The sequence below is a fragment of the Carassius auratus genome, chromosome 2 (genome assembly GCF_003368295.1).
Source record: "Carassius auratus strain Wakin chromosome 2, ASM336829v1, whole genome shotgun sequence".
NCBI classification, from domain to species: Eukaryota; Metazoa; Chordata; class Actinopteri; order Cypriniformes; family Cyprinidae; genus Carassius; species Carassius auratus.
The window spans coordinates 2238154-2265330 of record NC_039244.1 but is presented as its reverse complement, the minus strand read 5'-3'; the positions used below and the strand labels follow the sequence as shown (position 1 = coordinate 2265330).

General features: G+C 36.4%; 1 protein-coding gene across 1 annotated transcript; it reads right to left on the bottom strand.

Annotated features, from left to right (window-relative positions):
- Nucleotides 1-591: 591 nt before the first annotated feature.
- On the bottom strand, nt 592-18035 carry LOC113112110 (protein APCDD1-like). Its single transcript, XM_026277528.1, has 5 exons — nt 17777-18035; nt 12745-12904; nt 8850-9369; nt 2456-2777; nt 592-1282 (listed from the first exon to the last, which is right to left on the bottom strand). The coding sequence occupies exons 1-5, from the start codon at nt 17862-17864 to the stop codon at nt 852-854; spliced, it is 1521 nt and encodes a 506-aa protein (XP_026133313.1). The 5' UTR covers nt 17865-18035; the 3' UTR covers nt 592-851.
- Between the last annotated feature and the right edge of the window lie 9142 nt (nt 18036-27177).

Genomic DNA, 27177 nt, shown 5'->3' with positions numbered 1-27177 from the left:
AGGAAGTAATTAATCAATTATATATGATTTCCTCCTGAAGGAAAAATGTCAGGAATATATATATATATATATATATATATATATATATATATATATATATATATATATATATATATATATATATATATATATATTTATTTATTTATTCATATTATTTATTTATATTATTAACATAATTTTCATTATATATATATATATATATATATATATATATAAAAAAAATGTAAATATAATGTAAATATAAATATAATGTATATAAATGTATATAGATATAAAATATAGAAGCACTATATATAATTGTTTTAAAAAAAAACTTTTTTTAAAAGATATAAAAAAATGATTTTGGATAAGATAAAAATTCTTAATTCAAATGTTATTTAAAAAAATATTTTAATAAGAATTTTGTGGATGAGATAAACATTATTTATTTTTATTTTTTAGGATGATTTTTTTAAGAGAAAACAAATATAATTGTTTATATTATTTACATAATTTTCTATTTTTAGTTATATATATTATAAATAAAAATATAGCAATTATATATAATTGATGAATTAATTATTTATTTAAATTATATTTATATATATTCCCCAGGAAATAATAATGCATTAGGATAATTTTAAGCATGAACTGTTGTTGCATTAAAAGTAAATAAATAATGACAGAATCTTTGTTTTTGGGAGATTTTTCCCTTTGAAACTCATTTGCAGCATGTTTTAGGATGTAAAGTCCCGTCAGGAGTGAAAGGGCGGGGCTTCTAGTAAAGTGCGTTCCTCTTGTGCAGCAGTTTTCATTCGTCCCGCCCGTCAAGTGCATTCTGGGTAACAAACATCTGTTTGTTTTTGTGTCTCTCAGCCCAAGAAACCCATAAACGCCAAACTCCAGAGCACAGCTGTCGCCAGGTCAATGTGGTAACCAGCTCGGCAACCGTTGCTGAGGCGCTGCGCGGCGCTGACCTCTGACCTCTGACCTCCAGCGGAGCACTGCACCAGCGGGGTCTGGTAGGACGTGGGTCGTCTGTCGGGTCGGTCGGGGCTGGAGCCGTCGCTGGGCCGCTGGCCGTTAAACAGCAGGAGTCTGCCGTCAGCGTCACGCTCCAATCGGAAGAGCTCGTACTCTGTGTGCGGGAGGCGGAGCCCCAGCGCTGCGCAGCCATTGGTCGGAGTCACGTCCTGCTCCACGCCCACCAGCCACGAGCCCTGAGCTCCGCAGCTGTTCCCTTTAAACACATTCAGCAGAGACACGGTCGCCAGATCCATCGGCCTCACGCGCATCTCACTCACTGCAGGAACAAACACAACCAGATACATGTGTGTGTGTGTTAGACACAGAGAAACATCAAGGTTTAAGAGTATCAGTTTATCATATACTCAATTTTCTCATTTATATATATACATATATGATACGCCTATGCTTCAGAAGGTTAGGATTTTTTTTATGTTTAGAACTATTAAGATTTTAGCTTTTCATATATTTTTTGCATTGATATAACAAGATATAAAGCTTGTGTTTTTTTGTCTGTTTTTATTTATTTGTACTTTTCCCACTGTGTTGTACACAATTTTTTAAAAGAAAAATATAATATTTTTAATAAGATGTTGAGTCTTAAGATTTAATTGATTTTTAAGATTTAAGATTTTTTTTGCATTATATATATATATATATATATATATATATATATATATATATATATATATAAACAAACATCTATATAATATTTTTTTAAATCTACAAATAACCTATATATATATATATATATATATATATATATATATATATATATATATATATATATATATATATATATATATATATATATATATATATATTATATATATATATTTTTTATGTTTAGTACCAGTACAATTTAAGATGAGTATTTATTTATAATCATTTATTAACTTATTAAGTTACTTTAACTTACTTACTTTTTTTTTGCATTGCGATATACGATTTAGTTTTCTGAGAAATATATATTAATATTAATATAAATAAATATTTATAAATATATACATTTATTCGTTATGGACAGTTAAACTTAAGATTTTTTGGTCACACTTTATTTTAGGGTCCAATTCTCACTATTAACTATCCATTAACTATGACTTTTGCCTCAATTAACCCCTTATTTGCTGCTTATTAATAGTTTATAAGGTAGTTGTTAAGTTTAGGGAATTGGGTAGGATTATGGATGTCGTGCATTATATGTACTTTATAAACACTAATAAACAGCCAATATGTTAATAATAGACATGCTAATAAGCAACTCGTTATTCGTTTGAATTGGACCCTATACTAAAGTGTTACCGATTTTTTTTTATGTTTAGAACCATTACCATTTAAGACTTTTAATTAATTAATTAATTGGTTAGTTGCATAGTGATACAAATGAGAGAAAAAAAATCAAGCTGTGTGTCTGTAAGGAGCTCTGCTGTTAAATGAGTTGACCTCTGACCTCTGAACTCAAACTCGGTGCCGCCCATGACGCGTGCGGAGCGCGGGCCGCGGCTGTAGTGACCGCGGGCGAACAGGCTGAAGGTGGGGTGTTTGCAGGCCGGGTCAGAGTAGTGATGGTAGTGACCCTCCCACGTGTGGTTGTCGTCGTGGAAGATGAAGTGTCTGGTGAGGAACAGGACCTCGGGCCGGACCTCGCAGCGGCGGGACGCCCACTGACCGCTCAGGGTCACCGTCAGCTCGGGCCGCGGCGGGAGGACAGCCGGGTGAAACTCGTCCGAGCGCGAGACGATTCGACAGACGACGCAGCTCACGTCCTGAACCTGAGGACACACACACATTAGACTCAGTTAGTAACACACACAAAACACACAGAAAATAAATGGAAGTGTATGAATAACATGTTTTATGCTAATGTATGATTTTTTTTTTTTTTCTTATGTTTTTGGAACTATCTTCCACTGTTGCAAGGATGCATTAAAATGATCAAAAGTGACAGTAAAGACATTTATAATGTTACAGATTTCTATTTAAAATAAATGCTGGTTTTTTCATCTGTGAATCCTGAAAAATACAATGAATGCATCACAGTTTCTACAAAAATATTGTGCAGCACAACTGTGTTCAACACTGATAATAATCTGAAATGTTTCTTGAGCAGTGAATCATCATATTTTCATGTTTTCTGAAGATCATGTGACACTGAAGACTGGAGGAATGATGCTGAAAATACAGCGGAGCATCACAGAAATAAATTACACTTTAACACAGATTCACACAGAAAACTGCTGATTTAAATTAGAATAATATTTCACAATTTTACAGTATTTTTTATTAAATAAATGCAGCCCTGGTGAGCAGAAGAGACTCGTTCAAAAACATAAAAATGCTATTATTGCAGACTCTTATATATTTAATATATTGTATATTTACAATTGTTCTGTCTAGATTTCAAACAACATAATTTCTGATCACAAATTCACATTTCCACATTCATCTAAACTTCTACACGACTTCTAAACGATTCTCTTTTTTTGTGCATCAGTTCATCTTTCTAGGACTCTATTCTTCAGCACTCGTATCGCAGAGATATTTACTCTGAGCCGAGTGCTGCGACTGTATTTCATCCAGAGGAGCTTTGTTTGGTGTCAGATGAGAGCGAGTCTCTCTGTAAAGCTTTGCCAAATGAAAGAGCATTCGAGCAGAAAGCTAAACATTTCACATCAGATCCTGACGGAGTGCGAGAGAAAGCCTCGGTCCGTCTGAGACGTAAACAGAGACGATAACCACAGCAGCTGCAGAACCTCAGAGCTCATCTCATCCACACACAACGGATGGAGAAACCTTCTTTTTAATCTCTCTCTCTCTCTCTCTCTCTCTCTCTCTCTCTCTATATATATATATATATATATATATTTATTTATTATTATTATTATTTATTTATTATTATTATTATTTTTTTTTTTTTTTATTATTCTTTTTATTTTATTTTATTTTTTATTTTTTTTTTCAGTTAGCTGTCCAGGCAAGATTTCTCATTTGGCATACTAAAATAATTAAAACGAATTAAGCCTAAAACGTTTTTTTTTTTTTTTTTTTTTTACATAAAAATCTACGCATATACTATTTGAAAACACAAAAAATAATAAAAATGACATCATTAATAAAATTATACAAATATTTACATAATAAATTAATATTACAATAATAAATAATAACGACATTAAATGATTTACATGGTAATAAATATTACTAATGAAAATAATATAATACTAATAATATTGATAATAATTATAATCATTAATTTATACAATAATAAATAATATATTAAAGCTGAAGTATTTAAATAACAAACTAAATAAAACTAATAAATAAAAATGTCAAATAAAAATTAATGAATATAAATAACACTCTAGCGAAATACACTATTTTAAAACACCAAAACTAATCAAAAATTACAAAAATTTAAATAAAATACAAATATTTCATAAAATAATAAATTATGATAATTATATTATATTGAACAAAAACTAAAAATATTAAATATTTATAAAATTATAAATAATAATATGAAATATTTATATGACAAAAATATTACTATTAAATTATTATAAGATAATACATTTTTTTCACAATAATAAATAATACTTATATTAAAAACAATACATGAAAGTTGAAGCACTAAAATAACTAAAATTAATAAATAAAAACCTATATACTATTTGAAAACATGAAAACTAATAAAAATGACAAAAGCACCGCAAAAGTTTAAATGAAATTATAAAAATAATAATGACATTTAATGTTTTACATGAGGATAAATATTACTAATGTTAAATAATTATAAAATAATATAATATTAATAATATTGATAATTATTATAATTATTATTATAAATGTATACAATAATAATTATAATATAAAAAATTATGTATTAAATTTGAAGTGCTGAAATAACAAACTAAATTAAACTAAATCTAATAAATTAAAATGTCTAGTAAAAATTAATGAATATAAGTAACACTAATATAAATATACTATTTAAAAACACCAAAACTAACAAAAATTACAAAAAAAATAACAAAATGTTTTTTGTTTGATTTACATAAAATCAATTAAGTACAATTTCATAAAATAATAAATAATTATAATAATATTACATTATATTTTATAAAACTAAAACTAAAAATATTAAATCATATTTATAAAATAATAAATAACAATATTAAATATTTTATATGACAAAAATATTACTAATATAACATTTTTTATATAAAATAATAAGAAATATTCTTTACAATAATAAATAATACCTATATTAAAATTGATATTTTAAAGTTGAAGCACTAAAATAACTAATAAATAAAAACCTTTATACTATTTCAAAACTAATAAAATGGCAAAAACATAATAAAATTTCAAAAATGTTAAATAAAATCATAAAAATATTAAATAATATTTTATAAAATAAAAAACATATTATTATTAATGACATTATATATTATATCTAATAATTATAAATATGACTAACATTACTTAACTATAAAATAATATAATATTTATAAAAATGAATTGATAATAACAATAGATATTTTATACAATAATAAACAATTTTTTAAAATAATATTATGAATAATAGATGCTAATAATAATACTTTTTAATATTTTTTACAATAATATATAACGCTTATATTAAATAACATACATAAAAAAATAACATTTAATATTAAACAATAATAAATAACAAAATTGGGTTTTCGCATTAATGCCACAGAAAAATGGACCGTTCATTTTTATTTATTATCTTTAGGTGTTAAGAATATTTTAATAATTTAATATACAATCTAAGCAACCATCAATGTAATGCAAGAATTTGTCTAGGCGCTTTCATCAGCGTCTCACCCAGGGGTGGTTCTAGGGTGAGTGGAGATCAGGGGCTTTTTTATTTTAATAAATTTGAAAGATTTACCTTGTTTAAAATATACAAAAACAATAAAAACAAAAACAAATCTAAAACATTTTATTTAAAGTATTGAGGAAAATACATTTGCTTTTTGCAAACAAAAATTAAGAATTGCAAAACAAATGAAACAGCGCGAAAGCAATGATTTTGCAATACATATTTTCCATGGTCATATCTATTAAAGGGGGGGGGTGAAATGTTCGTTTTCACTCAATATCCTGTTAATCTTGAGTACATATAGAGTAGTACTGCATCCTTCATAAATCCAAAAAGTCTTTAGTTTTATTATATTCATAAGAGAAAGATAGTCTGTACCGATTTTTCCCGGAAAAACACGAGCAGCTGGAGGCGTGACGTGTGGGTGGAGCTAAAGAATCACGAGCGCGAATAGGCTTTTGCGTTGAAAGCATGTGGAAACTGTGACATTACCGTGAGGAAAAACCCATCATCCAAAACAAACCATGGCTTACAGTCAGATTCAGCCGTTTATTTATGATCCAGAATCAGATCCAGAGGCTGAAACTGAACGAGAGCAGCAGCAGCAACGACTCGCTCCGAACGGGGCTCGAACCCGGGTCTCCGATGGGAGGGGACGCACTAACAAGGAGGCAGAGATATTTGAAGCAGTTTTACTCACCGCCTGCGGTTCCAACACATGATCGTGACCCTTTTTCATTGGGATTGCATCATCTTTAAGAAATAAATGATACGCAAATCCGTCGTCAAACTGGGCTTTGTTTGTAAAACAAGCATCTTCAAAATGCAGGGAACAAACACAAACACTTGCACAACTCCATTGATGCTCTGTAAAAATAAACTCCATCCACTGGTCCCTTAATGCTGTTTTTTCTTTGGTAATCTGTGCAGGGTTGTCTTGCCCTGGCAACCAAAAACACACTTCTTTTGTGACATTTGGCGACGCTCTCACTCTGATCAGTGAAGTCTGTTGTGCTCTCAGTGCTCTGCTATACGGGAGCGTGCTCTTCCGGCAGAAGTGCCTCAGGACCCATATAAGGAAATTCCGCTCCATCTAACGTCACACAGAGCCATACTCGAAAAAAACTTTCCGAAACTTGTGACAAACCAGAAGGAGTATTTTGGGAACAAAAATACTCCTTCAAACGTACAACTTAATTTTTGAAACTTTGTCCATGTTTAGCATGGGAATCCAACTCTTTAACAGTGTAAAAAACTCAGTATGCATGAAATAGCATTTCACCCCCTCTTTAATTTATTTAGGGGTGTACAACATGCCTCCATGGAAGTGACGTCATCGGCCCTAGACGCAGCTCACTGATCCAGGTCCTGTCATGATGAGCAGAGACTTTCGAGTGGATCGTTTATTAGTAGCATTAAAACATGTTTTCGTTTTATTTACTTTATTAACAAATGTATATGTATTAGCAGCTTTGCTCAAGTTAAAGAAGTTGTTAACATGAACATCTGCTGTTTGTTTCTCTCGATGTGCACAATTTTATAGCATTATGTGTATTGGGATCGCAAATCATTTGAGTCAGTTCGGGAGTTCGGAGCGGGATCGCGAATCATTTGAGTCAATTTGGGAATCTCGAGTCATTTGAATCAGTTCGGGAGTTCGTAGCGGGATCGCGAATCATTTGAGTCAATTTGGGGATCGCGAATCATTTGAGTCAATTCGGGAGTTCGTAGCGGGATCGCGAATCATTTGAGTCAATTTGGGGATGGCGAATCATTTGAGTCAGTTCGGGAGTTCGTAGCGGGAATCACTTGAGTCAGTTCGGGAGTTCGTAGCGGGATCGCGAATCATTTGAATCAGTTCGGGAATTCGTAGCGGGATCGCGAATCATTTGAGTCAATTTGGGGATCGCGAATCATTTGAGTCAGTTCGGGACTTCGTAGCGGGATCGCGAATCACTTGAGTCAATTTGGGGATCGCGAATCATTTGAGTCAGTTCGGGAGTTCGTAGCGGGATCGCGAATCATTTGAGTCAGTTCGGGAGTTCGTAGCGGGATCGCGAATCACTTGAGTCAGTTCGGGAGTTCGTAGCGGGATCGCGAATCACTTGAGTCAGTTTGGGGATCGCAAATCATTTGAAGCAGTTCAGGAGTTCATAGCGGGATTGCGAATCATTTGAGTCACCTGACTCCAGTTTGGGAGTTGGAGCGGGATCGCAAATCATTTGAATCAGTTTGGGGATCGCAAATCATTTGAATCAGCTCGGGAGTTCGTAGCGGGATCGCAAATCATTTGAGTCAGTTTGAGGATCGTGAATCATTTGAAGCAGTTCGGGGATCGAAATCATTCGAATCAGTTCGGGAGTTCGGAGCGGTGTGTGTGTGTGTGTGTGTGTGTGTCCTAAAGACTGTGCTGCGCAACCGTTAACTGTTAGATGTTCAAAATGTAACGTTAAATCAGACACAATTTAAAACCGAAAAAGAAATATAATAGCCTACTAAGATTAAAAGTTACAGATACCTGAAGCTGTTGTATCTTGGCGTTCAAGTGTTTTGGCTGGGGGGGGGGGGGGGTTACTTCCTTTTTTTTTTAAGAAGAAGATGAATTTTGCAATATCCATTTTAATTTTCAAATAAATTAATCTAGTAAAATACTACACGCCAACAAACCGCCTGCCTCAAAAACATGTCATTTCATTGGCTGGATCGTACAGACGCTCATCGATGGTTGGCCAGTTTACATGTCAGTCAGAAGCACTAGAATCAGTGGGCGGTTTTCGTCGGGTGTGAATGACAACGCGTAACTTACTTGGGTAAATTTACAGACACTGTGGATGTGAGAGTCGAGAGATATTTATTTAAATTCTAATATAAATTACTTTATTGGGCATGAAAACTCATTGATGGCATGGTGGTAATAAAAACATTCGGGGCTTTACTGAAAACATTCGGGGCTCCAGCCCCCTTAGCCCACCCCTAACGCCACCCCTGGTCTCACCTGTGTATTCTGCAGTGCCGGCTGGTAGCTGGAGGGTCTGTAAAGCATCCTCTGTGCTGTGTCGGTGTGAATGTCTCCCAGGTACAGCTCCTCCATCAGCTGATCCAGACTGTGATGCAGGTATTGCTTCTCCAGCCGCAGCAGCTGCAGCTCGTGCATGGAGACGTTCAGAGCACAGATGCAGCCGGAGTCGCCCTCGTCGCTCCACAGCTCGTAGCTGATGTTCGGCAGCCAGGAGCCCGGGTCCCTGCAGCTGTGCTTCAGCCGCTGAGAAAGTTCTCGGGCCACGGACGCCGAGTGACACACCAGACGCATGCCGTGGATCTGATAGTCGGCCTCGGTGCCACCTCGGACAATCCAGGACGCCTGCCTTAGACGCACACGGCCCCGGATCAGCAGCGTGTAGCTCGGCACCGTGCACTGGTTGTCTGAGTAGTAGAACTGATGAGCCTGAAAGGTGTTGTTGTGAAAGAAACGGTACGAGCGAGTGATGAACTCTGGACCGGGACGAACCTCACAGCTGCCACGAGAGAACAGAGACAAGTCACATATAACACACGCTTCTTCAAGGAATAATTCACTCCAAAACAAAAGTCAGCCATCATTCACTCACCAAATATCTAGATAAAATATTAAAAAAATATACTATAAATAGCGATAATATTAAGTAATGCCAAAATAATATTTTATAATTTATAATAAATAATAAAAAATCAAAGATATTATTAAAAAAGTATTAAATAATAATTTATAAAATACTAAAAGTATTAAATAAAATGTATTAAACAATAAACAAGAATACTATTCAATAATATAAAAGAAATTATTACAAATATTAAATAATACATTTTTCATTGCAAACCACAAACCAGTCCAACTCACCAAATATTTAGCTAAAATATTAAATAAAACAATAAATATGGATAATATTAAGTAAGCCAAAATGTTATAATTAAAATATAAAATCATATTTATAAAACACTAAACAAAAGATATTAAATAGTATGAAATAATAATTGATAATAAAAAATACAAATATTAAATTACATTTATAAAACAATAAACAAGGATAATATTAAATAGTATTAAATAACATTTTATAAAATAAGAAGTAAATATTAAATACATTTGTAAATTAAACATAATTTAACATATAATTAAACATAAAAATTATTTAACCAAAACAGACATAACAAAAATCAGTCATAATTAACTCACCAATATAAAAATTTTTTTAGCAAACAAACAAAATAATTTAATTTAATTAAATTTAATAAGATCTATAAAACAATAAATAATTGATTAAATAATATGTACTTAAAAAAACAATTGTATTAAATAATACTAAATAATATTTTATCCAATAATGAAAAATATATATAAAATAATAACTTCAAGTAATATATTATTTTATAATATAAATACATAATATTTCACTCTCATTGCATACCCATATGGCTTTCTCCCTGCTTTAAAGAAATTTACTTTTTGATGAGTGGAAACGTCTCGGTTACATATGGTAACCCTCGTTCCCTGAAGGAGGGAATGGAGACATCATGTCGGTGATCGACTAATTGGGATATCGCTTTGATAGACCAATCTACTTCGATTGTAAACTAAACGAGCCAATGCACATTGGCATGCAATGACAGCATCCAGCTGTCGCTGATCACAGCATGAGTATAAGAAGGCAGCAGGTGCAATGCATAACAGGTTTCGCTTCGAAGCCGAGCCGGAGACCCGGTAGCTCAGCGGCAGTACAGCAACCATTACGAAGGGATGTGACTTCTCCGTTCCCTCCATCAGGGAATGAGGGTTACTATATGTAACCGAGACGTTCCCTTTCAGTCGGTCACTCTATACTTCATGTTGGTGACCAGCTAATTGGGACCCCTACCAAAGCGCCATGGATGCCGCCCCTTCCAGTGCCCTGTGTGAGCCATCTGCACCTGTCAGGTGTAGGGCGGGGCTCGGAACAAGTAGTTCCACTCAACATTGTCAAAGCACTATCTTACTGGGTGAGATTGGATAACCCGAAGGAGTTTTCAAAAGCAAATACACATATAGCATCCGTTTAAGTGTATATGGAGAAATTGGGAATGAAGAAGTCTGCCGGAGAAACATGGGCTCTAAGGCTATACCGTGGACTATACCTATACGAGTACCGCTTAGGTCTCAATATGGAACCCAGCCTTCCATGGTTCTCACAGATTCATCATGAAGGCCTGGCGCCAGACGTTCTGCCACGTCCAGCTGCCTGGATCGATGGAGGCTCTCAACAGGGTCTACAGTGCAGACACTCTGGAGCAGTTTTAGCAAGCTGACACTAACCAGGGCCTTTCGGTGCCACTACCCATTTGAGGTGAGAACACAGGAGAATACCGGCTCTACACGAAGGCTATAGAACCTAGTGGACGTGTTAGGGGTTGCCCAGCCCGCAGCTCTACAAATATCTGTCAGCGAGGCGCCATGAGCCAGCACCCAGGAGGATGCAACACTTCTAGTTGAGTGAGCTCGTAACCTGAGCGTGCAGGGCACACCCTGTGCCTGATAGGTCAGGGTTATGGCATCCACAATCCAGTGGGCCATCCTCTGCTTAGAGATGGCATTCCCCTTCTGCCGGCCTCCGTAACAGACAAAGAGCTGGTCTCAGGTCCTGAAGCTTTGTGTCTGGTCTACGTAGCATCTCAACGCTTGGATGGGACAGAGCAAAACCAGAGCTGGGTCTGCCTCCTCCAGGGTCAGCGCTTGCAGGTTCACCACTTAGTCTTTGAAGGGTATGTTGGGAACCTTGGGCGCACAGCCGGTCCGGGGCTTCAGGATTACCTGGGAGTCTCCAGGGTTCAGGATTACCTGGGATTACTCTGTGTAGTAACAGCTGCTCTATGTGAAATCACGCACCTGATGGAATTAACCACTGATTAGAGAACCGGCTTCACTGATGAGATGCGCATTAACGATCGGCCGATCGTGATCGGAGCACCCCTAACGAGGAGCACTAGTTCGGGCAACCAGGTCCGAGTGGGCCAATATGGACCAGCACGTGTTTGCCTCGTAAGCAACCAGCAACTTGAGGCAGTTCAGAGGAAGGCGTACTGCTAACAACTCTAGGCAATTGATGGCCAATGCAGCTGCGTTCCCGTCCAAACCCCCTGAGACTGAATGCCTATTGGACGTGGCCCCCCACAGCCAGTGGTGGAGGGATCTGTGTAAATCCGTGTATCCGTGGTCTCATATGTAGTAGGCCGAGATGTGTAAGTGCCGCTGCCGCCGCCGCCGTATGCCCCAGGAGCCTCTGAAAAAGTTTTAGTGGGACCGCTGTCCTGCCCTTGAACGCATTCAATTAGGCTAGCACCGCAGCGCACGTTCCTCTGTGAGGCGCGCTGACTGTTCGACCGAATCCAACTCCATACCGAGAAAAGAAATCTCTCTGCATCAGCGAGAGTTTGCTCTTTTCCGGGTTGACCCGAAGGCCCAACAGACTGAGATGCACACCAGGTCCAACTGATCCCGAAATTGTGCTACTATCAGCCAATCGTCTAGATAGTTAATGTGAACACCCTGCTCTCTGAGGGGAACAAGAGCCGCCTCCGTGACTTTCGTGAAGACACTTGGAGACAAGGACAGCCAGAAGGGCAGGACCTTGTACTGATATGCCCGTCCTTCGAATGCAAACTGCAGAGAAGGTCTGTGGCGTGGAAGGTCTGTTGCCTTATTATACTCACGCTGTGATCAGCGGCAGCTGGATGAAATTATTGCATCCCAATGTGCATTGGGTCGTTTAGTTTACAAATGAAGTAGATTGGTCTATCAAAGCGATATCCCAGTTAGTCAGTCACCGACTTGACTTCGAGATTGCAGACTGAAAGGGAATCTCTCTGTCTCTCTCTCTCACCTGGTGGAGACCCAGTGTCCCTGGATGTTGGGTGGCATCTGGACAGTGATGCGGGCCCCATTGTGCAGGTGTTTCAGCATGTGGAGACACTGTGTGTCTGTGGACGGCCAGACGAGACTCTTCTCTAGAGCCAGACGAGGAGACAAACCCTTCACACAACCTGATGAGATCAAGCACAGCTCACCTCATGCAGACCAAAACACTAAAGTAATATGACTTGAAAATGTACTCCAGTCCAACACTGTAAAGCTGGTAGAGCAAAATCTTTCTCAGAAAATTACCTAGTACTTGAAACACCTAAGAAAAACTCTATCAACACTTTAAAGGGATAGCTAAGTTTTTTAGCCGAAACCGTGCTCTTCTGTGATTCATGTAATGAAAATCGATGACTGCTGGCTCTTTGAGAGTCAAAAAAGTATATACAAGCAACACACAAATTCATCCTCGTGGCTCCTGATGATATATCGAGGTCTTATGAAGAGAAACGATCAGTCTGTGCAAGAAACTGAACATTATTTACAGCAGTATTAACTGTAATCCAGATCCAGTGATGTCCGGTTCACGAACAAATCATTCTTTTGAACTGATTCGTTTAGTGAACTAGTTGAACCAGTTCATCGAATCGGACTGAATCATGTGAAGGGGTCAAATTAACGTTTTTATGGTTTCTCGTTGTTTATGTATGAAGGTGAGCTGATGCATATAGGTTTATTCACTTTAAGTGCTTTAGACACATAAAACATCCATGTTTCACATCATTATTGGGTACTTTAATAATATAATTGCATATACAATGATGTCACTGTGTGATTATGTAAACAAACTAGTGAAATGAACCAATTCATTGAATCCAACTGTCCAAAAGAATCGTATTTCAATGTTCGCCCGTTCAGTTTCTTGCACAGACTGATCGTTTCTCTTCATAAGACCTTGATATATTGTCAGGAGTCACAGGGATTCATTTTGTGTTGCCTATATATGTTTTTTGACTCTGAAAGCAGTGGTAGACATTGACTTGCATTATATGGATCACCAAGGAGTATGGCTTTTTAAGCTAAAAATACTTTTGTCCTGAGGGTGAGTAAATAACCAGGAAAATAAGACTTAAATGACCTTTAAATGAATGAAAGTAACTGTCCAACTGTATAGCTGAGTAGCAGTTTATGTTAGCATTGAAATAATTTATAAAGGGGTTCATTCACAAAAATAAATATAAATATGAATGTCAAAAGTAAACATGCATGCAGTGATCCCTGTTTGTAAAGATTCCTACACAATGTTTAGATCACATGATCACTATTCAAAATCAGTGCTAAAAATAACTGCAGAATGAAGTGGCGCAGAGACAGACGGATGAACATTCGAGGATATAAAGCGCTTTAATGAATGTGGGAACGAGCCGCTGCTGGACTGAGATCAGCTATTATAATTCATTTTCAGATTTCACATAATGACACTTGGAGCAAATAAAGCTGATGGCTGGATAACAGCAAACACATTTCTGGCCGGCGATCAAGAGGCCGCCAGATGAAATCAGAAAAACCTCCAAGAGCTGGAGAATCTGAGCAGTGAGACCTCGGAAATGAAAGTATTTCGGTGCCTGAGGCTGCAGCTCTGGATTCCACAGCAACGGTTCTGTTAACAGTTCTTTGCGAAACCATCGATTCCAATGAAAAAGCTTTATTTGTAAGAATGTTCGGCCGTGTTTCTTTTTACAGATCATAAAGCAACACTGTGTTCCCCAGGGAAACTCCAGCTGGACCAGCTGGAAACATTAGGAACGCTTCAGTGCTGCAATCATATCAAGAGTCTCTCTCTCTCTCTCTCTCTGACACACACTGTACACTAGCATTCAAAAATTTCTGCTCACCAGTTCTGCATTTATTTCCTCAAAAATACAGAAAAAACAGTAATATTGTGAAAACATATTATAGTTTTAAAAAGCTGTTTTCGGTGTGAATATATTGTAAACTGTAATTTATTTTTGTGATCAAAGCTGAATTTTCAGCATCATTACAGTTAAACTCATCTAGAGAAGGTTCAAGTTCTTCTCAAGTTACTAAACCTCTGTCATCTGGTTTGATGTGTCTTTAAACCACTTTATCTGTTTTGTGAATTATTCTCTACTAGCTAAATGAATAAATGGCATACACACTAATGCTTCACGAAAGAAATGAATACTTTTATGCTGCGAGGCTGTATTAAATGGATCAAAAATGGCAGTAAAGACATTTATAACACAAAAATAATGAGCAGCACAACTGTGTTCAACACTGATAATAATCAGAAATGTTTCTTGAGCAGTAAATCATCATATATCTGATTTCTGAAGATCATGTGACACTGAAGACTGGAGGAATGATGCTGAAAATACAGCGGAGCATCACAGAAATAAATTACACTTTACAAGATATTCACACAGAAAACAGATGTTTTACATTAGAATAATATTTCGCTATTTTTACTGTTTTTGTTATCAGATAAATGCATCCTTTTGGAACGTTTTCATAAATGCACTTAATTTGTTCTTCTAAAGTCTAGAACATAACTATAACTAGTTATGGATTTAAAGTTTTCAGTTATGGATCAATGACCTGATGTTAAAGCTGAAGCCGAACATCAAGTGTGTTTGGTTCCCAGTGCTGTTTTTCTACTGTATCTCAATCAAAGCGTCCACAGCGCTCTGGAGACCCGACCGCGAGAACATTTCCAGCTGCTGAGGTAAAGCTCAAACACACAGCGCTCCGGATACAGACGACAACAGCACTCCATCTCAAAGCGCTCCACCACACGCTTCTTCCGGAGAGCCGCTCTAACGGCCCTCTCGTTAATTCTGATTATATGTACAAGTTTATGAGCTTGTAGACGTTTTAATGGACGCATGATTCAATGGAAGAAAGGGGTTTGCTGTGGATAAGAATAGATCGGGACATGAGATTACAGCACATGCATTTAGAGAAGAAGAATGGGCTCCGAGCTCAATGCTTATTTTCTCTCTAGCAGCCTGAAGATCTTTGCTTTTTTACTTTTTTTATGGATTTTCCCCAGATTTTAGACAATTATGTAGTTAATGATATAGACACTGTTGTTGCATAACACAAGACAACATGTGTAAAACGAATATAATTAACTGAACTTACTGTTTCAAACAGCATTATGTCATCTTAAAGGGATCAAATCACACCTTTTTTTACATTTATTATTTTCTCAAGATAATGTTATAATATTTTATAATTTACAAACACTTTGTAAAAAATATAAAGCATAAAATTATCCTAAAAATCAATTCCTGGAGAGAAATATTGCTATTAAAAAGAAATACATAATGCAGACACATTTAAGACATAAATATATATATATATATATATATATATATATATATATATATATTTATTTATTTATTTATTTATTTATTTATTTATTTATAAAATTAACTTGATTATTTGAATATAAATGAATATAAGTTTATGTTTATATACATTTATATTTGGATTTTTTTATGTTTATATAAATAAATAAATAAATATATATTTAAATATATAAAACTATATGCACAAAACTGATCTTAACTCTTGTAGTTTATGTAATGTTATCTTAAAGGGGTCATATCACACTTTTTATTACGTTTATTATTTATTTTTCACACATGATGTTATAAAATCTTTAGGTACCAAAAACATATTTTATGTTAATTCCTGCTGCTGTTTAGGAACACGATCTAAACTGTCTCGTAGTTTCAGGATGTTTCTCATCCTGTTCATCTGTGACGTCAGAAAGTACCTGAGGATTCGTTTGGTTAAAAGCATCTGCTAAATAATAAATGCAAGTTCGTTTAGTTTTATTAAAGAGACAGTACGTTTAAAAATGATCATTCTGTCATCATTTACCCATCATCATGTCATTCAAACCTTGACTGACTTTCTTTTGTGAAACACAGAAGAGTATTTGATATTGGACCCCATTGACTTTTATTAGATGGACATAAAAAGAGATTTTGGGGGTTTGAGTTTATAATATATGTTTTGGGTGAACTGTCCCTTTAAGATGTTCTGCACATTCTCTGTATGTGATAAAGTGTGGTTCTGGTCGAGTGTAATGTTCTGGCTCGTCTATGACCCCATCCTGAGGTTTTTTCCTCTATAAATGTACAGCAGGCTCTAATCTGGCCCGACGCAGGCTTTTACGGCTGCTATAATGCACCACTTAATTAAACGTTAGATTCTCTTAAACACACTGGAGAGAATAAAGCACGGATGAAAATATCTTTTTTATCTCTGGGCTCTGTTTGAAGCGGCTGCCAAGCGTTTCCAGCTGATGAAACGGGTCAGATGTAGTCCAGCGAGACTTTATGTGATCTTCAGACCAAAGAAACAGCTTTTTAAGTGATTATATTCCTCCTAGCTCAATCTCTGTTCTTCCCACTTCATCTAAGAGGGCTAGAAAAGAAACAGAAGTGGCAAAAATGCGCCATATATTTACAATGATCCCCAGAAGTCATGCAACATTTTCATGTTTCATTGCATTCTTTTTGAGACTAGAGACACTAACATGAAGCATGGAAAAGACCCTTAAAATCAATCCCAGGAGGCATTGTTTTCATTAAGATTGCATTAATTAATGTCCATAAAACTCAACTCAATTACCTACAATTTGCATTGTATTTTATTGAAGTGTTTTGACAAATGTTTCGGGTCTCCTGCTGTTGATGATCACTAATAAAATAAAATAATTCATTTAATTTTTAACCCAAAAGTTGGTGTTTTGACCCAAAGTTGAGTTAAAACAATAATGTAGTATACTTTTAAGTTAGTACATATTGAATAAGTTAAAGTGATAACTACAACTTGTTTAAAGTTGCATTTGTTACCAATATAAACGTTTATAATCTTTTTTCTTAGGAAATAGTAAAGCATTTTTTGGGGGGGCTGCACAATACCGAAGACATTTTTGCTAGTATTTTAACATTTCTATTCTATTCTCGTTTTCTTATTCAATCTCTAACCCTAAACAGGAGAGGAATGAAAACACTCACCAAACACTATCATCATCATCATCATCATCAGGACACACACAGCCATTATTCCCGCGGAATGCGAGCGGTTTTCCCGCAGTAGCTTCATTCCTCAGATTAATCACACATGAAGTCTCTCTTTTATCCAGAACTTTAAGATTGTAGTCCGAGAACATCCATGCGACCCGCCGCGCGCTGCGCGCACACGCACACGCACTGGAGACGCGCACGACGCGCGAGGAGAAACATCTGAAACACTCGCGCTCCAGCAGCAGCAGCGCTTCATATGAGAGCAGGAGGAGAGAGAGAGAGAGAGAGGGAGGGAGGGAGGGAGAGAGAGAGAGAGAGAGAGAGAGAGAGAGAGAGGGAGGTTTGGACTCAGAGCTGATTTTCATTAGGAATCTCAAATCCAGACCACATCAAACAGATCCTGATCTTAGAACGATTTAATTCTTCCCGTCCCAACTTGCAACTTTTTGTCGAGGACACTTTTTAAATACAAGTCATCCCCCCCCCCCCCACACACATACAAATAGTGGAACTTATTTAATTTTTCACTTTTCATGTTATTTTTATTTCCATTAACATCTATCCACTAAAAAGGTAAATGTGTGTGTGTGTGTGTGTGTGTGTGTGTGTGTGTGTGTGACAACAAAATGACTAGAATTTGAAATGAAAAGAGAAAAATGCTGAATTCTTGAAATCTATATATTTTATCTCAAGGGGTTAATCCTAATAATAATAATAAATAAAAACTGATCCAAAATATTAAAAGTATAATATCATAAAAATTCTAAATGAACACTGATATAGATTTATATACAGTACATATATATTATAATACACAAATTTAGTAGGAATAAGCCTTTTTTAACCTTTTACTTGAAGATTTCTACATTTCTATGATTTCTGAGTCATCTCATAAGAAAGCTGCGAAAATTGTAATTTAAAAAAAAAGATTATTTCCTTGCTTTCTGACATATATCATCATTCTGTATTGCTTAGGTTAGCCAATTACACACACACACACACACACACACATACAAACCTGCCAAAATTGTGCAATCAGTCTTCATGGATGAAATCAGTTTAAAGCAATGATTTATCAGTAATAAAATCTAAACGCGTTCCTGTAGCTCAAGCAGTAGATCATGCCGCTAGCAACATCAAGGTCTTGGGTTCGATTTCCAAGGAACGCATGAACTGATCAAACGCATGCTTCAATGCAATACACGTCTCTTTGGATAAAATCATCTGCCAAATGCATGAATGTAAATATGATCACAGCATTTCCATTTCTCTCGAATGAAGACCCTTGTCTGTCAGATGCAGCATTTTACAAAGACTTTACAAGAGCTGTGAGTGAAGGTTTGCTGTCGAAACACCATGTGGATTCACTTTAGCTCTCAGGCAGATGGAGACAGAGACACTGTTCATTAAAGGAGACGTCCCTCCTCAAAAAGACACTTTTGTCATCACTTTCTCACTCTCATGTTGTTGCAAACCCATGACTTTCCATCTTCCACAAAACGCCATCTCTGAGCAGTTTAAAACACTATCCAAAGACTTACAGCACTCACTTCTTTTTATCTTTCAGTCAAATTGTGAATTGTATCTTTCTTCTCTTTGATTTCATTTTATTATGTCTGTCTTCTACACTGTATTTTTTTTTCTTAATGCATATTACGTTGCTTTGCACTATTTTCAGTTTGCTCTTATTTTAATTGCATGCAATGCTGCAATCGCTTTGCCAAAACAAATGCCAAAAATATTTGTCATGCCAATAAAGCAGTGAACTGTCCCTTTAAGAAATGCATTCACTGACTTCATCGTGCACTGGTTGTGTTAAAGTGAATCCACATGCTATATACAGAGTAAAACATGTCTTTGTAAGATTGAGAAAACTCTGTAAATGCTGCAACTGAAAGCAATGGTGTCACAGAAAAAGCAAAACAAGGCAAGCTTTAACACACTGACTGGCTTGAGTCTCTCTCAGTTCAAAGCACTTTAATCTTGTGGTTTGGCTTCAGTCAGACAGGATTTGTGTGGGAGTGTCTCTCTCTCTCTCTCTCTCTCTCTCTCAGTCTGTGTGTCTGTCTCTCGCCCGCTGGCAGCTGTGAATGTGTGGAAACAGAGATGTTGGCGAAGCCTCTAAAGCGGTGACTTCATACCGATCCGCTGCTTTGAATCGCTGTAGTTCACTTTTCCTGTCTCTATTGTTCGAGCCGAATGTTTTCTGGAAAACCACATCCTGAGAAACGGCTCGAGTCGAGTCCAGCTTGAGAGAAACTCGCAGCACTTCTGTCTGTCAGTCTCCAGATTCCTCCTCCATCCTGACGAGCAGAGACAGATGCTTTCAGAGCGAGCAGAATCATGTTTACTGCGCTGATTTACAGAGGAGATGATTTCAGGAGTGCAACGCCTGGTTAGAGAGTTTCACAAACCCTCCAGAATCAGTCCTCAAAACACACTTTGACCTCTGACCTCTCTCTGTGTGTGTGTGACCTCGTTCAGCAGAATCTCTTTGACATTAAAGGGACAAACCCAACACCAGTTTCAGATGATCACAGATCCAACCGCAGCCTGCGTTAGTTATCAGTTTAACTGCTAACATTTAACAAAAAAAAAAAAAAAAAAATTTAATTATTTTCAGTTAGTTAAGACAAAAGATCTCATTTTAGTAGAACATCAATTGTTAAAACTAAAACACAAATGTATACACACACACACACACATAGATGTATAAAAAACACACAACAAAATTAATAAAATTTAAAATGTAAACTAGTGTTAATAAATGTTAATAAAATTATTATTATATTAATAAAATACAATTATAAAAATATCAAATTATCAATATCAGTTTTTATTTAAATTTTAATGTTTTATTAATTTGGTTGCGTTCATACACACACACAAACACAAACACAAACACAAAGTACTAAAATGAAAAAAAAATCGCACCACAAGTGGAATATTAGAATAAAAACTGATTCAAAAAACGTAAAACTATAATACTATCTCAATAATAATACTGTACACTGAAACTAACATGCACAATGCATTTTTTATTAACTAACATTCATAAAGATTAATAAATGCTGTTAAACACATTTTGCTCACGGTTAGTTAACTAACCCATGAACTAATGTTAACTAATAAGTGTTACTGTTTAATAACTGTTTAACTCCGCAACTTTCATGCAGCTAATGCATTTTTACAATCAAGTTAATATGCTCTTCATGTTCAGTGTTCAGCTTTATTACAGTTTATAAAAAATGTTGAATAGACTAAGTTTCAGCGATGTTTAATGTTTGTATATTTTTACAAACTGAAGCATGAATCAAAGTAGTTGTTTTTTTGGGAAATCAACATTGGTAACTCACAGATCCTGTCCGTAAAGAACAATCCATATTTACTGAATCATGTTTAAAAGGTAAATGATATGCACATGATCTTTTTATCTCATGTGTTTCAGCTGTGCCTCTCATTCGTCTCACTGTTCAGAGGTTTTTCCACTGCTGCTGTGTTACCATGGAGTTTACCGCGGTATTCCCTTTAATCCTGATGGCTGTGCTCTGGTCCTGGAGAGAGGAGGAGGATTCTCCATCAGAGAACTTCAGATCTGAGGATGAAGGTGTGTTTGCCTTCTCTCTCCTCTTCACTTCTCAAAGTCTTCACAGACGGCGTGTTCAAGCATCAGACGAGGCATAAAAACGCTCATGGAAAAATATAGACATGCTTTTGGTGCAAGAAGCCTTGACTAACATGAGAAGTGACTTGCAATGAAACTGAAAGAACACGAGTCTTATTGTGAACAGTTACTGTGCTCTTATGGCTGATGTCTAAAAATATAAAAAAAAAAATATTTTCTTTTTTTTCTTCTCAGAATTACGAGTTTAAATCTTAGAATTGTTACTTTTCCCCCTTATTTTTTTTAAATTGTAACATTTTTTTTTAGAATTCTGAGAATTCTCAGTTTACATCTTGCAACTGTAGCTTTTTTCCTCAGAATTCTCAGATTTGAATTGTAACGTTTCCACCCAGAATTTAGTTTTTTTATAATTGTAACATTTTTTTTTCTCAGAATTCTCAGATTTGAATTGTAACGTTTCCACCCAGAATTTAGTTTTTTTTATAATTGTAGCATTTTTTTTCTCAGAATTCTTTATAATTGTAAAAAAAAAATCAGAATTCAGAGTTTATAAAAGTAAAAAGTTTTCCCAGAATTCTCAGTTTACGTCTTGCAACTGTAATTTTTTCTTTTTCTTTTTTAGGATTCTGAGTTAAAATCTTGCACTATAACGTTTACCTACAAATTCTGTATTTGTATCTCACAATTGTAACAGTTTTCTCATAATCTTAAGAGTTAACATATCACAATTATATATTTTTTTCTCAGAATTTTAAGTTTTTGTCTCTTAATCTATTAATCCCAGAATTCTCAGTTTAAATCCTGCAATTATATTTTTCTCCCCCAGAATTCTGAGTTTACGTCTCACAGCTGTAACTTTGTTTTCTCTTGCAACTATACATTTTTTCCTCAGAATTTTAACTTTATATCTTGCAAATGTGACTTTTCCTCCATAATTCTGAATTTACATTTCTGTTTCTACCACAGAATAAAAAAAGAACGAAAGCTAATTGCAATTTTTTTCTCACACTTCGACTCAACATCTCTGAATTGACAGAATTATGAGATAAAAAGTCACAATTACATTTTTTTTTTATCCCATGGCGGAAACAAACTTCCATAGATCTCATTACATCACAATGGGAATATATTCATTTTTGATTCAAAAACACACTTTAATAGAATCAGATTCAGTATCTTTATTTTCAGTGACATCTGCAATCACTTATTATGTGTTTAATGCAAAATCCAGTCATATGAATTCAGAAAGTCTGAGATAAATATGTAGAAGCTCGTCAGCGTTTCAATATCTGTTGTTATTAATTACCATCTCTCACTGACGATGATCCCCAAACATTCAACTCAGCCCAGGATCATCTTTCTGTTTTAATTAATGATGATTCTGCTGGCTTTTATGTGCACAATTCTACGTTTTGCCGCCCATCTATATCTGTTCATAATTAAAATGCTCAAACACAGGCAGTAATTCACAGCTCTGATTGCTCTCATCAATCATAAACATAAAGACATATTTCAATGAGACACAGCTTCAGTTAATTAGCAGCTCTGTGGTTTAATGTCATTAACCCCACGTTAACTCTCTTGTGCTCATTTATATTCAACTCCATGCTCATCTTTGCTTTGAGAACTGCTTATTTAGTGCTTGAAGTCAGTTTTTCCACAAGTTTCACATTAAATAAATGGATAATACTGTAGCTAATCCGTTCCGAGATCCACCATCTGTGTTCTAGAAAAACTAAATAACTCATTTTTTGAAAGTCATGAGCATTAATCAATTATCATGCAATATAACATACTGTATAAATAGTTGTTTATTGCATGCAAAATATACAAAGTTATATGCAAAATTCCATCTTAAGAAGAAATTACACAGTACAAATATTCTATAAATATTGCCCTGCAAATTTGTTTCCTTATCACGAAGAAAACAAACTGAAACAACAAAATCTATGCATCATAAAATCTCAAAATTGAGAATTTTACTTAAACGCAAATGTAGGAATTCTTTTTTATTTATTTATCTTGAATTGATTTATAAATCAAACAGTTTTAATGACGATGATCAGTAAGGTTATGATTATTATTGTGATAATTTATCATGTGATTAATGTAAGATAGGGATTTGCCTGTGACTGGTAAACACCAACCGCATCACGAGTGTGTTTCACATCAGATTCCTGGATGATTCTGGAAAGCTAGGGTTTATGGTAATGATTGCTTTATATTGAAAACACTGCGCTCCATGACAACTGGGGCTTTGGGACGGGGGTTTGTGGAGGGAAACATGGACGTAAACACACACACACACACTCACCAGACGGACTAAAGCATTACAGTAAACTGTTGAATGAGGGAAGTTTTTATTTATATATGAAGGCTACAATCTTCCACCGCAAGCCAGACCAGCTGGAGACGTCACAAATGCTCCTTCAGGCTGGAAGATCTGGAAGAAATTCTGCTTCGCCCAACGACCGCAATACAACGGCACTTATGGAAGCAATTGTGGCGCTTTTGGGTCACACTGGGAACGAGCGGATGGATCCCAAAGACCCACACTGACTCAATGTGTGTGTGTGTGTGTGTGTAGACTTCCACTGACTGACTCACGTCGGGATCAAAGTGAATGTTAAAAATATTTGGGCCTGTAGATTTTTAGGAAAACAATACATCTTAAAATAACACACTCTTGCAAGTTTATAGTCCATATCGCTCAATAGTTCATTTATCTACCGACAACAAGGTAAAAAATGTCAGTTTTTAATTCACATCTGATTATCACATTTCAAACTGGGATCTTACAAAAAACTGAAGTGTTTCATTTTGTCTGTTGTCATTTTAAAAAGTGAACACCTGTGTTATTTTATTCATTATTAGCTTTTCATTAAACTCGCAAAGCCCTCATGCAGTTCCTTAACGCCATAAATGATTATTTTTTAGATGAACCTGAGAGATTTCTTAAAGTTTCCGGTCCTGGATATGAAAATTAAAACATTCTCAATAAACCTGGATGATTTTAGATTCAGCGATGAACCATTTCAGAATGTTTGTAATAAAGCTGCTCTGTAAGTTAGTATGAGCTGTACTCTGAGAAAGATCTGGAGAAATGAACATTTAATGTCATTTTAAAGTTGCACGTTTGTTATAGTTGAATGACGTCTGGAATGAAGTTCCTCCCAGACGCTTTACTCGTCGCCTGTGTGTCTCTCATCTTCCTCGATGCAGCGACGCTCGTCAATCTCAGAGATCTGCTGGAATATGAACAGTATGCTGGAGGAGCCCCGGGGCCCAACGGAGGAACGCCAGATCTGTGACCTATTAAGACTGTTTTATAAACTCATCAGGGGAGGAGAAACAAACGCCTTATTAAATCAAGACGTCAGCTGTAGCGCATTAAGCATGAAGAGTTTCTCTGAAATCATTCTGAACAAACCCCGAGTATTAAAACAGCACTGCATGTGCTCCATTTGACTTGGGCTGCTAAGCAACCACCCAGGAACCCCTAGGAAGTACATAGCAATATATAATAACCAAAGAGAACACTTAAGCAGCCAAGAACTCTGGGACATACCCTAGAAACACCCGTTAACACCCTGGCAACCACCCAGGAAACACTAGAAACTACGTAGCAACCACTTCCAAAAAAACCCCACTGTAAATGACATAGCAACACCCTGGCAACCACTCAGGAATCACTAGAAACTACGTAGCAACCACTCCCCAAAAAAACACTGTAAATTACATAGCAACACCCTAGCAACCACCCAGGAAACACTAGAAACCATGTAGCAACCACTCCCCAAAAAAACACTGTAAATTACATAGCAACACCCTAGCAACCACCCAGGAAACACTAGAAACCATGTAGCAACCACTCCCCAAAAAAACACTGTAAATTACATAGCAACACCCTAGCAACCACCCAGGAAACACTAGAAACCATGTAGCAACCACTCCCCAAAAAAACACTGTAAATTACATAGCAACACCCTAGCAACCACCCAGGAAACACTAGAAAATACGTAGCACCCCCCCCCAAAAAAAACACTGTAAATTACATAGCAACACCCTAGCAACCACCCAGGAAACACTAGAAACTAAGTAGCAACCCCCCTCCAAAATTACATAGCAACACTCTGGCAACCACCCAGGTAACACTAGAAATGATGTAGCAACCCCCCCCCCCCAAACTAACACTGTAAATTACATAGCAACACCCTAGCAACCACCCAAGAAACACTAGAAAATACATAGCACCCCCCCCAAAAAAACAATGTAAATTACATAGCAACACCCTAGCAACCACCCCGGAAACACTAGAAACTACGTAGCACCCCCCCAAAACAAACACTGTAAATTACATAGCAACACCCTAGCAACCACCAGGAAACACTAGAAACTGAGTAGCAACCCCCCTCCAAAAAACACTGTAAATTACATAGCAACACCCTAGCAACCACCCGGGAAACACTAGACACTACGTAACACCCCCCCCCCCCCCCAAAAAAAAACCCTGGTAAATTACATAGCAACACCCTAACAACCACCCAAGAAACACTAGAAACTATGTAGCACCCACTCCCCCTGAAAAACACTGTAATTTACATAGCAACACCCTAGCAACCACCCAGGTAACACTAGAAATGATGTAGCAACCCCCCCCCCAAACTAACACTGTAAATTACATAGCAACACCCTAGCAACCACCCAAGAAACACTAGAAAATACATAGCACCCCCCCAAAAAAAACAATGTAAATTACATAGCAACACCCTAGCAACCACCCCGGAAACACTAGAAACTACGTAGCACCCCCCAAAACAAACACTGTAAATTACATAGCAACACCCTAGCAACCACCAGGAAACACTAGAAACTGAGTAGCAACCCCCCTCCAAAAAACACTGTAAATTACATAGCAACACCCTAGCAACCACCCGGGAAACACTAGACACTACGTAACACCCCCCCCCCCAAAAAAAAAAACCCTGGTAAATTACATAGCAACACCCTAACAACCACCCAAGAAACACTAGAAACAATGTAGCACCCACTCCCCCTGAAAAACACTGTAATTTACATAGCAACACCCTAGCAACCACCCAGGAAACACTAGAAATTACGTAGCTCCCCCCCCCCAAAAAAAACCCCACTGTAAATTACATAGCAACACCTTAGCAACCACCCAGGAAACTCTAGAAACTAAGTAGCAACCCCCCCCCCACACACTATTTGTTTTTTTATTGTAGTATAGAGTACTGAATTGAGCACTCTGTCGCATCTTCTTACGCGTGAACTTTAAAGCAAATACATATGATAAACTTTCCTGCCGAGTCAAAAATAAAGCATTAAGGTGAAGGGAGAAATGTTGAAGAAGTGGAGGGAACATGCTCCACTGCCTGCAGCACATCAAAAGCCCTTCAGACGAGGTGAAGCGTGTCGGAGCAGCTCTGATGGATGATGTCTGTCTGTGAGCGGGTGAGACAGTAATGAAGGGCGTCTCTCGAGTCTCTCTCCCTCCTTGGGCCTCCGTGTGTCAAACACTCAGTAACTGATGAACTGCGATCCACACACTCCTGCTCTTTTCCCTCCAGATTTTCACACATTTATCTGTGCTTTCTGTCTGGCACAAATGTTCTGTCTCTTAATTTCCCAGCCATATAAAACTCCCTTAATACATGAAATTAAATGTGGAAAGTTTGGATTAAAAAGTGCAAATGTACCACTGTTGTACCAGATGTTATAATCATTTTATATTTGCTCACAGGTT

What these genes read in the sequence shown, in the direction of transcription:
- LOC113112110 (XM_026277528.1), bottom strand. Translation starts at nt 17,864, where the DNA reads ATGAAGCTACTGCGGGAAAACCGCTCGCATTCCGCGGGAATAATGGCT. An exon ending in GGACACTGGGTCTCCACCAG is followed by an intron (nt 9,370 to 12,744) that starts GTGAGAGAGAGA and finishes CTCTCGTGGCAG; the next exon opens with CTGTGAGGTTCGTCCCGGTC. An exon ending in CGGCACTGCAGAATACACAG is followed by an intron (nt 2,778 to 8,849) that starts GTGAGACCAGGG and finishes GTGTGTCCTCAG; the next exon opens with GTTCAGGACGTGAGCTGCGT.